The sequence below is a fragment of the Vicugna pacos genome, chromosome 11 (assembly GCF_048564905.1).
Source record: "Vicugna pacos chromosome 11, VicPac4, whole genome shotgun sequence".
Taxonomy (NCBI): Eukaryota; Metazoa; Chordata; class Mammalia; order Artiodactyla; family Camelidae; genus Vicugna; species Vicugna pacos.
The window spans coordinates 36,154,165-36,168,933 of record NC_132997.1 but is presented as its reverse complement, the minus strand read 5'-3'; the positions used below and the strand labels follow the sequence as shown (position 1 = coordinate 36,168,933).

Below are 14,769 nucleotides of genomic sequence, written 5' to 3'. Positions count from 1 at the left end.
GGGAAGGGCCAGAACAGGACGGGAGAAATCTGCGGAGCAGGGGCAGGGGAAGGGCTGGGCCAGGAGCGGAGAGCCCGGTTGGGGCGGTCTCGGCTGGGCGGGGTGAGCCGGGGCTGGGGGCGGCGTCGGCTGCGCGGGGAGAGCCGGGGCGGGGGTCGTTCTCGGCCGCGCCGGGAAAGCCGGGGCTTAGGGCGGGGGGCGATCTCGGCTGCGCCGGGACAGCTGGGGTGGGGGGCGTCCTCGGGCGCGCGGGGAGAGCCGGGGTCGGGGTCGGTCTAGGCCTCGCCGGTAAAGCCGGGGCATGTGGCGTGGGGCGATCTCGGCTGCGGCGTGACAGCTGTGGTGGGGGGCGGCCTTGGCCGCGCGGGGAAAGCCGGGGCGCGGGGAGAGCCGGGGCGGGGGTCGGTCTCGGCCGCGCCGGGAAAGCCGTGGTTGGGGCGTGGCGCGATCACGGCTGCGGCTGGACGGTCTGGTCCGGAGGCGTCCTTTGCCGTGTGAGGAGAGCCGCGGCGCGGGGAGAGCCGGGGTCGGGGTCGGTCTAGGCCTCGCCGGTAAAGCCGGGGCATGGGGCGTGGGGCGATCTCCGCTGCGGCGGGACAGCTGGGGTGTGGCGCGAACTTGGCGTGGCGGGGAGAGATGGGGCGGGGAGAGCCGGGGCGGGGGTCGTTCTCGGCCGCGGCGGGAAAGCCGGGTTTGGGGCAGGGCGCGATCTCGGCTGTGGCTGGACAGTCTGGTCCGGAGGTGGCCTCTGCCGCGCGGGCAGAGCCGGGGCGCGGGGAGAGCCGGGGCGGGGGTCGGTCTCCGCTGCGCAGATCATGGCGGGTGGGGCCTGCGGGCGGGCGGGATCCTGTGGACAGCGCTGAGACGCCTGCCGAGACTGTTGAGAGGCGCGCGCCTCCCGGATGCTTGGCCTGAGGTGGCGGCTGGGGGCTCGGTGCCTGCCTGGAGGCCGCAGGGTGAAGGCGGGCCTGGGGCTGGGGCTGGGGCTGGCGTCCCTCCAGCTCTGAGAAGGGACCCGCGCCCGCGCACTACCAGCTAGTCATCACCTGCAATGTCTCTGGGACTAGGTCCTCCAAGCATATCTCCAAGCTTGCCTATCACCAGGGTGTGGTCATTGTGACCTGTCCTGGCTGCCAGACACACCACACCATCCCCGACAACCTAGGGTGGTTCTCGGACCTGGATGGGAAGAGGAATATTAAAGAAATGCTGGCAGCCAGAAGGGAGAAGGTATGCCAAGTGGCTGGCAAGGGGGTCCAGGAGCTTCTTTTAGAGGCTGCGGGGTCCCCCAAACCCACCAGTGCTGTGGCAGGGGCTGAGGACCAGGATCCCACCCTACCTGGCAGGAAGGAGGCCAGCTGACCCACCTTCTGCCTTCAAGGAGGATACTCTGGCCCTGGGACGCTCTGGACGTGACTTGTTGTTGTTGTTGTTGTTGTTGTTGTTGTTGTTGTTGTTGTTGTTATCAATAGCTATCAGTTGCAGATGTGGGGCCTGGGAGTCTCCTGCTTTCCCTGGCTCTGGAGTCAAAATGACTCCCGAGAACACTCTGAGGGCTGCAGCTGGGGCCTTCTGCAGCTGCAGGCCATGTCCCAGTGGGAAGGGGCTGGACATGGAGTCTGAGCCCCTCCTGGCTGCGGCTGTGTGGCCTTGGGCAGGTCACTTTGCCCCTGTGAGACTCTGTCTTCCTGTCTCGAGATGAAAATGCTCAGAGCGCCACCTTGTCAGGAGGACAGGCAGAAAGACAAGACTCAGAAGAGACATGGGGTGGCTCAGTCCTGTCCCAAATGTCAAGGCGCCCATCTTGCTGGCTCTCAGGGATTCCAGGAAAGGATGGCCAGTTAGCCAGTGAACTTCCTGGGTGCAGGACCAGCACCCCCACAACCCTCTGCAGATCTTGTCCCTCTGGCCAGACGCAAGGAGGCCCCACAGATCCTTCTGTGGCACCTGCTGTCCCCTGGACAGCCCTGGTGAACAAGTGCCAACCTCAGCCCTGACTTTTGGCCACTGGGCAAGCGGTCAGGAAACCAGGCCTCTCGCTGTCTCCACTGACAGGCCAGGCAGCCGTGGTGACAAAGGGAGTGGGTGCGAGGGGTGCTGTCTGATGGGCGGTGGGCCGCGTGCCCTGCATTTGTCTCCCAGCCTTGTTTGACTGTCTTCTCAGGATGTTCCTGTGTTTATGAGAGCGTGTTTACTTCCAGAAGCCTTCTGGGCAGTGTGAGCTTCAGCATTAAACAGCAGCCACCATCTTACAGGGTCCTGGCAGGATGCGCGCTCCCGGTTGCCGACCCCGTCGGCCCTGGGCCTCAGCATGGTTCTCCAGGCACTGGCAGTCTGTGCTCTGACCCGGTTACCCCTGTCCTTCCCCTTGACGAACAAGCCTGCATTATTCCAGCCCAGAGCCCCCCGTTCCATTTGTGAAGTCCAACCTGGAAGCTGAGCCAGCAGCCCCACCACGGCCTGCTCTCCCACAGAGGCCCCAGGCGACCCACTGGCCTTGAAATGCCTGAGCTGCAGGGCTGGGTAGTGGCTTGGCTGCCTAGCTGACCCCAGACGCTTAGGACCAGAATTTGGGGAGGTCCTGGGAGCTGGCTGGACTCTGAGAGTGCAGGGCTGGGCCTTGGAGGGCCACTGAGACCAATCCCGCCCTCCACGGATGTGGAAACGGAGGCCTGTGGTTTGGATAGGTATGCTAGCTGTTTTTTATTGTCTGTTTTCTGACACTTTGACACCTGGGTCCCACTGAGCCTGGAGGGGCTGCCCCTCCCAGCGCTAGTCAGTTCCTAGAGACAGTAGAAGATGCCAGTGAGCACACCCGGGGGGGGGGGACAGACAAGTAGGGGCAGCCCCTCCACCCAGAGATGCTGATTCCTCCCACCTGCTAGTCCTGCCTCCCTGTTGCTCCCCATGGAAACCACAGGAGAGGCTCTTGCCACTGTTTCACCTCCCCTGCCTCCTGACCCGCGAGGACCCTGCTGATGCCCCTCCAAGGACAATGCCCCATCTGCACGGATGCTTCTCAGCCCAGCCAGGGCCCAGTGGTCCAAGTGAGCCTACTTTGTGCGAGGCCAGGCTGCCACTGATTTCAAGACTTCAGAAGGACATCTCGGATGCGAAGGGACACATCACAGGAAGGTCCATATATTTTTCCTTCTAAGCCATGACTCAGGAGTAAAAGCAAAATAACATTGTGTTCAGATCCAAGAGACTCAGAGAGTTTGCCGCTCTCAGGCTGTCACTGAGAGTGAGGACGGGTGGTTTGAAGGAAGAAGTGAATGAATCCGAGAAGGAACGAGTGGAGAGTGAGACATGAGGGTGGGAAATGGGTGAGTGCAGGTCTGTCTGACAGTCATGACTGTGTAAATCAAGCATCGGGGGTTAGTAAGAACAATTATCATGACTAATGAGAAGGCAAAAACCTCTGTGGTTCAGTGTTGTGTCCTGGCCATCACCGGCCACCCTACCAGGGCTCAGGAAGCCTGAGCTGAGGTAGAAAGGGCAGAAAAAGTCTATACACTAGTCATTCCTATCCATCTGTGTAAGAAGAATTGCACACCATGAGCAAGTGGGAATGATTCCTGGAATGCAGGATGGCTTCACCCTAGCAAAATGCATGACAGTGTGAGGAGAAAAAACAGGATCATCTCAATGAATGCTGAGAAAGGAATGGATGAATTCACCAGCATCTTCTGAATTTCATGGAAACATGAGAAATTTAAAGGGTCATATTCACACAATGTTTTTTTTTTTCAATAACTCTAGCCCAACTGGATAATAACAATTTTTAGAAGTATCACAGCATTCTATACCACGTTATAGCACAATATCACTTCACTCTGTTCCTCATGCTATGGGTCGGTCTTTTAGAGCCTCATCAGAGAAATGGCTCAATTTAGTAGGGATGCTCATTGCAAGAAAAACATGCTTCTTTTATGCCATCGACTTAACATGGATTGTTGAAGAGAAACCCCCACCCCCATTATGACAGTCATGCAGAGCGGTATTTCTGCATGTGGTGACTGATTCATAAATTCAGTCCCATCGTGAAACTTCAGGTCCGTAGGATCTAATATTCTGACTTTGGATCCCTGAGGGAGTCAGAGGTGTCCCCTGAGACCTAGAGAGCAGAGCCACACAGTAGGAGAGTCAAGGGGGCCAAAATGAGAACAGAAGTGAGAGCAGATGGCGAGATGTGATGTGGGAGAGCCCTGGGATCATGTGGGTCCTGGCTGAGGGGCTCTGTGGGAAGGTCTTCAGGAGTAAAGGGCCTGGCAGGGGAGGAAGGTGCCTAGGTATGATGACCTCCTGTCAGGAAAGCTCCAGGAGAGCCCGCATTTCAAATACATTCCCCTGGCCTGTCCTATCTTCCCTCCCAACTCTATACATTCAGCAATACACGTCCATCTTCTTGGCCAAGTGCTGGGCTAGAGACCTGTAATTTGCTCAAGTCCAAGGTGTAGACTCTGCTCCCAGGTGGCTGAGCGTTCCTTATAATAAAGTCAAGGGTAAGCCATTGTAGGTAGAGGAGCAGGTAATTAAAATCAAAACCTGTCCCTCTCCCACAGTTCTTATCATCACTGTTCTTTCTTCTGACACTTTAGGATACACGGGATTGTAGCAAAGCTCCCCAGGGGAAAGCAGATTCAGTGCTCTGGGGATAGAAGTCGATGAGGACCCACCTTGGCTGTGCTGAGCAGGAGAACTTCCCTGGTGAGTGACTCCCACTGAGACCTACTGCCCCGCTTCAACTGTCTCCTAGGGATTCAGGGACAACCCCACTGTCCTGTGAGCAGACCGCTTTCTACCCAAGTCTACATCACACGCACACAAGGCAACATGAATTACAATATCTCTTGTACATTGCACTGATTGTCAAAGTCTTTTATTTAAGTAGATATTTACAAACGCAGACGGTTGGAGGGAGAGAGGAAGGGACAGAGGTGGACACAGATGGGGGCTGGACACAGAAGAACACACGTCTGTGTATCCCAAGTGACGACTTCCACTCAGTGGCTCAATTTCTGTTTGTGAATTAAAGTGTATTGAGATTAGAGCTGAAACGAGATTGAAGAAAAAAACCAAACCTCTATAGCTTAAAGAAATCCTCACTTTCTAAAACATGTTCTGAGGAGGGCTAAATTGGGAAGGAGCACTTTGGAATGGAACAGTGTTTCTCAGAAGCAGTGACATCCCTCCCTCTGGTGGCCGTACGGGGAATGGCATGTGAGCTGCTGGCTCCATGGATGTCGGACAAACAGGCAACATTCACACAAACACAAAATCAGTCTCACTGCTGGAAGAAAACAAATCCTCTAAGGTCAAAATTTGGGCTTGCCTTCTAAGTCCTTGTCTTGATCATGCCATGAGCGGCCACTTACCAAGGGTGGGGTCTCAGGGAGTGTTGATGGAGGCCCTGAGCTGGGCCCTGGGTCCACAGCAGACAAGAGGGAGGAGGCCGCTGCCTCACAGGACCTGCAGGGAGAGGGTGGGAACGTGTTGGGGCCACTTGTCCACATCCCCGCCCTGTGTGTCTGGTGCAGAGAAGTGAGTCTATCCAAACAGAGACATGTAGGGCACTTTGAAGTTTCTATTAACCATAAAACACAGACACAACAGGCCGCAAGGAATATGTTATCACCTCTAAGAATAATCCGGAATTGTAAATCACAGACACCTCAGGAAGAGTGGGCGGCCCGGCCCTGAAGGCGGCGGGAGGCAGCCGAGCCAGACGGATACTTACAGCGCGTCCCTCTGCTCTGGCTCTGGCTCTGGCTCTGGCTCTGGCTCTGGCTCTGGCTCTGGCGCTGTCGCAGGCAGGAGAGCTGGAGCTGGCGCTCCACCCAGAGGGGTTTCCCCAGCGGGTTCTGGAGCTGGTGCTGTAGCTCCAAGAAGGGAAACTCTCATCAATAGGACTGCTTTCCCACGTGTCTCCCAAAGCCAGGGGAGCCCTCACTGCTACTCAATCAAATCTCACTCCAGGATTCCACCCCCAGGGAGTCTTCCCAGGCTCTGCTCTGTGGGGTCCAGTGCCGTCCCCTCCCCACCCACCAGATCCCCCACCCTGCATCCTCCTCACCATCACTGTCTGCCTCTGGGAGTTCCAGTTGCTCCAGCTGTGCCAGGAGGAGGTGGGCCTGCTGCTCCAGGTCTGAGCCAGGCATGCTGAGCTCTACGTAAGCTACAACGGTCTTCAGGCATGGGAATTCTGGAGGCTGGTGGAAGTCGTCTGGGTACTGGAACAGCCAGGTGCCCAGGATGGAGGCCATGGCCCTGGGTGCAGTCAGGGGGACACCAGAGTCAGAGGCTTAGCCTTTCCTACCACATTGGGCTCCCAGGGTAGCCCTGCAGGGACCGGGGACTTTTTGCCTTTGGCTCCTGCCCATCCAGAGGCCGGCTCTGCTCCATGTCCCATCTCAGCTGGCAGTGTGGGCAGAGGCGGGCTTGGACACAGAGGAGGGGCTGCTACAAGCCTTCTGAAGGGACAGCACTGGCTCAATGGCGTGACCACCTGTCCACTGCTTCAGGGACACCTGTCACACTGCTATGTCCCTCTCCCTGCCCCTCCCCACTGGATGGCACGTCTGTGAGGACAGGCAGGCTGTGTGCTCTGCGCACTGCCCTCTAAGGGACACAGGAGCTGCTCTATGAGTGCCTGAGCCAGGAGGGAACAGACAGGCTGTGTCGGCCATCCAGGCTGCCCACGGGCCTCCTCACTCCTCAGACTTTAGCTCCTGCACCTGCTGGCTGCACAATCCTCCAGGGACCCTGCCTGGGTCTCCTTCTGCCCCTGCCACTCAGCATCATCAGGATGGGCTCAGCTGTCCCCTGAGGCTCCCTGGGTCCCCTGAGCACCAGCTGAGTCCCCACCATTGAGGCTACACTAGTTGGTGGGCACGATGCTCTCTACCCCTTGTGGTCTGTGTCTCCCAAAGGGCGTGTGGGCAGGGATGGGATGGATAGGGGATGCTTGTGGGTTTTCTTCACTTTTGACTCTGTCCTCTGACCTCCCAGATGCCCCTCACAGTGCCACAGTCGCATCCACAGCTCTCTGGGTCTTGTCTCTTCTTTGCCAGGGGAAGCCCTAGGACTTCTGCTCTCAAGCCAGACTCACAGGATATGCGGGATCCAGGATCCCGCCCACCTCTGCCCAACCAGAGAGCCCATAGCTTCACACACTATTTGGGGAAGGAGTCCTTCCCGCTTCAATCCAAGAGACTCACTGCTTCAGCTGGTGCAGGGGTCCCCCGTCCTCTTCCGTAACAGGGAGGACGCATCCGTATCTAGAGGAGAGCAGGAAGGCGTCACATGGACTGTCCCGAACACACTAGCTGGATGTGCTGTCTAGTGTGACAGTGTGACACCCGAGAGAATGGAAGCCCTGGAGGGCAGAGCTGATGTCTGCTCGATGTATTAAATGATGGTTGTTCCTAGAAAAGCCCCTGTCCCTGGGGGCCCTTTCTATACATTTGAGGAATGAGTGAGTGAGCCCACCTGGCCCCAAGGCGCACATCTCAGTGGGCCTGGGACCCCACTTGTCCCTCCCAGGGATCACTGTTCTCACTCTCCCAGGACAGGGACAGCTAATGGCGTCACCGATCCCCTTTGAAATGGGAAAACAGTTCCACCCGTGGCCAAAGTCCCAGTGACACAGGAGGCAGACGCTAGCTCTTGGGCAGGAGGACAATGAAATTCGCACAACCACAGCCCCGCCAGCTGCCCTTTCCGTGAGCCAGGTCCCCGGAGAGCACCTTCCATGAAGATCTCCCTCTGTTCCTACCCTCCTAGGGCCTGATCCTCTCTTGACCCCAGCGTGCAGGGGGGACACTGAGGCTCAGAGAGGTAGAGGAACAATGCCTCATGGCTCTGATGGTAGGTGGCCAGGTCCCCAATGTCCCATGAAGACACAGTGCTCACCTTTGGAACAGATGGTCCAGCACCTGCTGGGCGGTGGCAAGAGCTCGATAATTGCCCAGAAATGTGTTCACGTAAGAGGGGTGCCCGCCCAGGACGGCAGGCACCAGCTTTGCCACCAGCTTCTCCAGCCTGTGTCGCTGGAGGCTCCAAGCCCTGTAGGCCTCATCCCCGCTCCCTGATGGTCCAGCTCCCCCCTGGGGTGGAAAGAGGAAAGACATGGATCAGAGGCAGCACCGGGGACCCCCAGGCACTTGGGGCTGGAGATTAGACCGAATCCTCAAGCCTCAAGCTCTTGTGCCTGAGGTGGAACAGGGGAGCCCTGAAGCAGATCCTAGGTTCTCGGCATCACCAGTACCTGGGGCGAAGGGCGATGATGAAATGCATCAGTGTCTCAGATCCCTGTGTCGGCACCACAGTGCCGGCCCCTCCCTGCATGGACCACATCATCCCCGTGACTGCTGTCACAGCATCCCATTCTAGGGATGAGAACACAGCGGCTGAGCCTGGGGTGGGAGGGCTCAGGATCTTCAGGTTAATGTGGACACGTGGGGATGGAGAAGAAACAGGACAACGTGTAGAAAAATGCAGAAATACCCTTGACTTCACATAGACTGAAGTTCTGTCCGAGTCTCTTTCTGAGATTCGGACTCATATGTGGGCACTGACTTTGCGTCTGGCCAAGGCAGGGCCTGGGTTGTGACGGCAGATGGGGGAGACGGGGCATCAGATGCCTTTGCCAGCAGCTCTCTTAAGAGGCAGCCCAGGGGAGTAGCGGGGCAGCAGCGGGGCCCGGGGCTTCCTGGGTGTGGAGTCTCCTCGCTCGCACTCACCCTGAGCGCGTCCTGGGCTCTGCTGCTCTCGTGGGGCACCTGCGCCTCCTGCAGGGAGGTGGAGCGGGGATCTCCGTGGACCAGGTCCTGTCCCGTCCCGTGTGTGGAGTCCTGTAAATACAGTGCCCAGAGGCCAGGCAGGAGCCTCAGAGCCCTGTCTGGTTCTCCGACCCACTAGACATCTCCAGTCCTGACACACATCCACCACTGTCTGCACAGACCTCCTTCAGGGGCAGAAAAGCTGACAAAGTGGGTGCCTTGTATTCCCGTTGACCCAGAGATGATGCCCCTCAGGAGTCCTCTTTCCCCCTTATCAGCCCTGTCCTTGGGTGCGGCCATGACAGGACCACCGGGTCACCAAGTGTTCAACAAGCCATTCCTGCCCAGAGGGGACACCTCCTCTCAAGTCCCCCTTCAGCGACGTGGAGATGAGGGAAAGTGGGCCTGCCCAGGGAGGGCCCCCCATGGAGGCCGGTCCCAGACTGGCCTTCTCCAGGCCACCCAGCGTTACCTTAGGTGACCTCCTCAAAATAGGCCACAGGCGCCTGGGTGGAGGGTTCCACAGACGCCTACAGCCACCGAAGAACCTCGCAGTCCAGGGTTTCCTGGCGGAGAAGCCCCGGGAGACCGGGAAACAAGAGGAGAACATCCTGTGTCTTCAACTGTCTCCAGCCAAGTGCGCTGGCTCTGGAGCTGTTGTCCAAATGTGGGTGCCTGGTAACCAGGTTCCATTTCGGTTGGGGTCTGTTAAGGAGGTGATGTCACTTCCTGGGGTCCACTTCCTGGAACCCCCTCCTCAGAAGACACCTCCACATGAGCCCTCTGGGCTGCTTGCCTGCTCACGCCCTTCTCCACGCAAACCCGCACCTTGCACAGTTAGAGCAGCCCCGCCGTCTCTATAGCTGCCGGGGGAGGTTCTGCAGGCAGCTTTGAGGAGACGCCCTGGCTTCCAGAATCCACTCCTCATCCTTACCTGTTCTCCATCCTGGGGAAGTCCTGGTGTGTGTCCAGGCCGGTGTGTCTCCCCAGCTGCCCAGTGGGAATGATTCTAGAAAGTACTTCTAGGGATGTCCTCAGGTGCAAGTGGAATAAGGCCTAAAAAATTGGAGAGTCATGTCACCTGTAGGTGTTGCCTGCAACCCAAGTTATCTTCCTCTGACTTCCTCCTCCACGTCTGTTCCTCTTATGATGGGATGCGATAATTCTTATTCAATGTCATTGTACACGGGTGTCTATGTGTGTGTCTTTGTATATGTGTGTGTGTGTGTGTGTGTGTGTGTGTGTGTGTGTCTTTGTAAACCAGTGCTCACACTCTGTGTCGCCAGCAGGAAACTGTCCCCACACAGGAGAAATGGGCAATAGCATCCTGAGGTCTGAGGGTTTCGGTTTTCTAAAGCAAACCGAGTGAGAAAGTCTGAGGCCCTTGCTGGAAGGTTAGAGCTCATGAGTCAAGGCCACGCAGGTAGCAGGGCTGGAACTGGGATCAGAGACAGCCTGTGTCCACTGTGCACACTCAGTAGCACAGTCCTGGGAGCAGGAAAACTGTCCGCTTCTCTGATTACACAGTCTGGCAGGCTGAACTTCTCCAGCTGGATATGCAGTGACCCAGGGACAGATGGGCAGGTGGTGGCTGACATCGGTAGAGTGACGTGACCATCTCATAGGCTGCTTCCCTGCATTCAGGGAGCTTCCGTCCAGGTAGGAGGAAGGCCAGCGAGTAAACTGAACGACAAGGAAGGATGTGATCAGGAAGTAATCTTTGTTCTGATGGACTACAATGGGGACGTGAGAGAGAGCAAGGCCACGGGCAGCATGGCATGGAGGAAATGACAGTAGGGGCCTCATGACCGGGGGGCCCAAGATTCTCAACTCGGCATCAGAGATAGCAAGGTCAGGGCGAGAGGGTGCCCACCCACAGGGAGCTGGCCTCTACCTCTAGCTCCGTGTGGCGGTCTGGCCTAGCTGCTTACCAAGGTCACTTCCTCCTGTTCGTGGGCACAGATGCGGCTGGACTCCATTTCCCGGCCTCCCTCACAGTCGGGCACGCTCAGCTGTTGAGGTCTGACGGTGGCATGTGAACTTCAGCACAGCCCATAAAAACCTCCTACACGTTCTCCTTCACGTCCTTGAGACCTGAGAAGCCATACGTCGAAATGATAGATTCAGTGGATAAAAAGAACCTGGATCCCTGAACTCTGGCTAGGAGAAGAGCTACCCACCAAGGAAGATAAGCCCCTTTTGGACGTTACGCAAGTGAAGAAAAGCCCGGGATTGTATTAAGCCACTGAGATATTGGGGGTTCCATGTTCAGGCAGCTCCCACGAGACCGATTCACTGAAGTCACTGTGTCATTGCCACGGCTGCTCATTTGGCCCTTTCTCAGCCTTATCATATTACCACTTACCTTTTGACTTTCAGGTCACTTTTCCTTCCTATAGGTCCCACTCCCTCAAGTGGGATGGCAACAGGGCAGTCAGAGGTCTGCCCTTGTAAGGTGAGTGCTTTCTCTGTTCTCTGCTCCTTAAAGTGGATTCTGCCTTCACTGCTGTAGCATGTCAATGGATGCTCTTAGGGCCCTTGAAGCCATTTGTACTCTTAGGTGCTTTCTCTTTCAGTTCGCTTAGACGACATGCTTTCTGGACTAGCACGAATACAGTCCTTATCTCAGGCCTTCCCCAAATTGTGATCATGTCTGAACTAGCGGGGCCCGGCTGAGTAGGACAGAACTGCCCAGACGCTGCTGTAGCTGCTTATTTCCATGTCCGACTGTATGCTTTTTCAGGACAAGGAGTATTTCTTGGGCACCAGGCACAGTATCAGGCACACAGGAGGCGTTCAACGAACGCTCGCTGAAGGAACGAATAGGGTCACTCCATGTCGTCAAACACACCGGGATGCTATGGAAAGAATCCGCAGCTTTTGTTTTCCCCCTCCACTTTTTGGTATTTTACTTAAAAAGGTTGATTTATATAGACAGGCATTTGGGCAATTGATTAATCTTTCTTCATCATTTTGTCAATTTCCCGTGGAGAGCACAACTTGTCAGTGATACGTGAACATGCATTTATTCTTTGGAACAATGTCTTTGGCTGTGAGCTACCACAAGATCTCGTATGTATTTCCCTGTGCCATACAGTATAATCTTGTTCATCTATTCTGCATCTGCCTGTCAGTATCTGCACATTTCCAACTCCCAGTCTGTCCCGTCCCACGCCCCTGCCCCTTGGCAACCACAAGTTTGTTTTCTATTTCTATGAGTGTGTCTGTTTTGTATTTATGTTCTTTTCTGTTTTTCCTTTTTTTCCCCTTCAAAACCATCTTTAAAGCAGCAGCCTAGGGAAGCCTGCTTCCAAGATGTCGAAGGCGTGGCCTGGGCCGCGCGCAGAATTGGGGCGGGGAGAGTGGCGGTATGGGCTGTGCGGGAAGGGCCAGAACAGGACGGGAGAAATCTGCGGAGCAGGGGCAGGGGAAGGGCTGGGCCAGGAGCGGAGAGCCCGGTTGGGGCGGTCTCGGCTGGGCGGGGTGAGCCGGGGCTGGGGGCGGCGTCGGCTGCGCGGGGAGAGCCGGGGCGGGGGTCGTTCTCGGCCGCGCCGGGAAAGCCGGGGCTTAGGGCGGGGGGCGATCTCGGCTGCGCCGGGACAGCTGGGGTGGGGGGCGTCCTCGGGCGCGCGGGGAGAGCCGGGGTCGGGGTCGGTCTAGGCCTCGCCGGTAAAGCCGGGGCATGTGGCGTGGGGCGATCTCGGCTGCGGCGTGACAGCTGTGGTGGGGGGCGGCCTTGGCCGCGCGGGGAAAGCCGGGGCGCGGGGAGAGCCGGGGCGGGGGTCGGTCTCGGCCGCGCCGGGAAAGCCGTGGTTGGGGCGTGGCGCGATCACGGCTGCGGCTGGACGGTCTGGTCCGGAGGCGTCCTTTGCCGTGTGAGGAGAGCCGCGGCGCGGGGAGAGCCGGGGTCGGGGTCGGTCTAGGCCTCGCCGGTAAAGCCGGGGCATGGGGCGTGGGGCGATCTCCGCTGCGGCGGGACAGCTGGGGTGTGGCGCGAACTTGGCGTGGCGGGGAGAGATGGGGCGGGGAGAGCCGGGGCGGGGGTCGTTCTCGGCCGCGGCGGGAAAGCCGGGTTTGGGGCAGGGCGCGATCTCGGCTGTGGCTGGACAGTCTGGTCCGGAGGTGGCCTCTGCCGCGCGGGCAGAGCCGGGGCGCGGGGAGAGCCGGGGCGGGGGTCGGTCTCCGCTGCGCAGATCATGGCGGGTGGGGCCTGCGGGCGGGCGGGATCCTGTGGACAGCGCTGAGACGCCTGCCGAGACTGTTGAGAGGCGCGCGCCTCCCGGATGCTTGGCCTGAGGTGGCGGCTGGGGGCTCGGTGCCTGCCTGGAGGCCGCAGGGTGAAGGCGGGCCTGGGGCTGGGGCTGGGGCTGGCGTCCCTCCAGCTCTGAGAAGGGACCCGCGCCCGCGCACTACCAGCTAGTCATCACCTGCAATGTCTCTGGGACTAGGTCCTCCAAGCATATCTCCAAGCTTGCCTATCACCAGGGTGTGGTCATTGTGACCTGTCCTGGCTGCCAGACACACCACACCATCCCCGACAACCTAGGGTGGTTCTCGGACCTGGATGGGAAGAGGAATATTAAAGAAATGCTGGCAGCCAGAAGGGAGAAGGTATGCCAAGTGGCTGGCAAGGGGGTCCAGGAGCTTCTTTTAGAGGCTGCGGGGTCCCCCAAACCCACCAGTGCTGTGGCAGGGGCTGAGGACCAGGATCCCACCCTACCTGGCAGGAAGGAGGCCAGCTGACCCACCTTCTGCCTTCAAGGAGGATACTCTGGCCCTGGGACGCTCTGGACGTGACTTGTTGTTGTTGTTGTTGTTGTTGTTGTTGTTGTTGTTGTTGTTGTTATCAATAGCTATCAGTTGCAGATGTGGGGCCTGGGAGTCTCCTGCTTTCCCTGGCTCTGGAGTCAAAATGACTCCCGAGAACACTCTGAGGGCTGCAGCTGGGGCCTTCTGCAGCTGCAGGCCATGTCCCAGTGGGAAGGGGCTGGACATGGAGTCTGAGCCCCTCCTGGCTGCGGCTGTGTGGCCTTGGGCAGGTCACTTTGCCCCTGTGAGACTCTGTCTTCCTGTCTCGAGATGAAAATGCTCAGAGCGCCACCTTGTCAGGAGGACAGGCAGAAAGACAAGACTCAGAAGAGACATGGGGTGGCTCAGTCCTGTCCCAAATGTCAAGGCGCCCATCTTGCTGGCTCTCAGGGATTCCAGGAAAGGATGGCCAGTTAGCCAGTGAACTTCCTGGGTGCAGGACCAGCACCCCCACAACCCTCTGCAGATCTTGTCCCTCTGGCCAGACGCAAGGAGGCCCCACAGATCCTTCTGTGGCACCTGCTGTCCCCTGGACAGCCCTGGTGAACAAGTGCCAACCTCAGCCCTGACTTTTGGCCACTGGGCAAGCGGTCAGGAAACCAGGCCTCTCGCTGTCTCCACTGACAGGCCAGGCAGCCGTGGTGACAAAGGGAGTGGGTGCGAGGGGTGCTGTCTGATGGGCGGTGGGCCGCGTGCCCTGCATTTGTCTCCCAGCCTTGTTTGACTGTCTTCTCAGGATGTTCCTGTGTTTATGAGAGCGTGTTTACTTCCAGAAGCCTTCTGGGCAGTGTGAGCTTCAGCATTAAACAGCAGCCACCATCTTACAGGGTCCTGGCAGGATGCGCGCTCCCGGTTGCCGACCCCGTCGGCCCTGGGCCTCAGCATGGTTCTCCAGGCACTGGCAGTCTGTGCTCTGACCCGGTTACCCCTGTCCTTCCCCTTGACGAACAAGCCTGCATTATTCCAGCCCAGAGCCCCCCGTTCCATTTGTGAAGTCCAACCTGGAAGCTGAGCCAGCAGCCCCACCACGGCCTGCTCTCCCACAGAGGCCCCAGGCGACCCACTGGCCTTGAAATGCCTGAGCTGCAGGGCTGGGTAGTGGCTTGGCTGCCTAGCTGACCCCAGACGCTTAGGACCAGAATTTGGGGAGGTCCTGGGAGCTGGCTGGACTCTGAGA

The 14,769-nt window shown here is 58.2% G+C and overlaps 1 protein-coding gene across 1 annotated transcript; it reads right to left on the bottom strand.

Moving 5' to 3' along the window:
• Positions 1–4,863: 4,863 nt before the first annotated feature.
• LOC140699761 (ral guanine nucleotide dissociation stimulator-like) lies at positions 4,864–9,436 on the bottom strand. Its single transcript, XM_072972304.1, has 8 exons — positions 9,256–9,436; positions 8,745–8,855; positions 7,915–8,108; positions 7,221–7,280; positions 6,077–6,270; positions 5,741–5,876; positions 5,379–5,472; positions 4,864–5,021 (listed from the first exon to the last, which is right to left on the bottom strand). The coding sequence occupies exons 1-8, from the start codon at positions 9,391–9,393 to the stop codon at positions 5,007–5,009; spliced, it is 942 nt and encodes a 313-aa protein (XP_072828405.1). The 5' UTR covers positions 9,394–9,436; the 3' UTR covers positions 4,864–5,006.
• Positions 9,437–14,769: the final 5,333 nt, after the last annotated feature.

What these genes read in the sequence shown, in the direction of transcription:
- LOC140699761 (XM_072972304.1), bottom strand. Translation starts at nt 9,393, where the DNA reads ATGTTCTCCTCTTGTTTCCCGGTCTCCCGGGGCTTCTCCGCCAGGAAA. An exon ending in CCCCTGCACCAGCTGAAGCA is followed by an intron (nt 6,271 to 7,220) that starts GTGAGTCTCTTG and finishes GACTGCACCCAG; the next exon opens with GGCCATGGCCTCCATCCTGG. An exon ending in CCAGAGCAGAGGGACGCGCT is followed by an intron (nt 5,473 to 5,740) that starts GTAAGTATCCGT and finishes CTCTCCCTGCAG; the next exon opens with GTCCTGTGAGGCAGCGGCCT.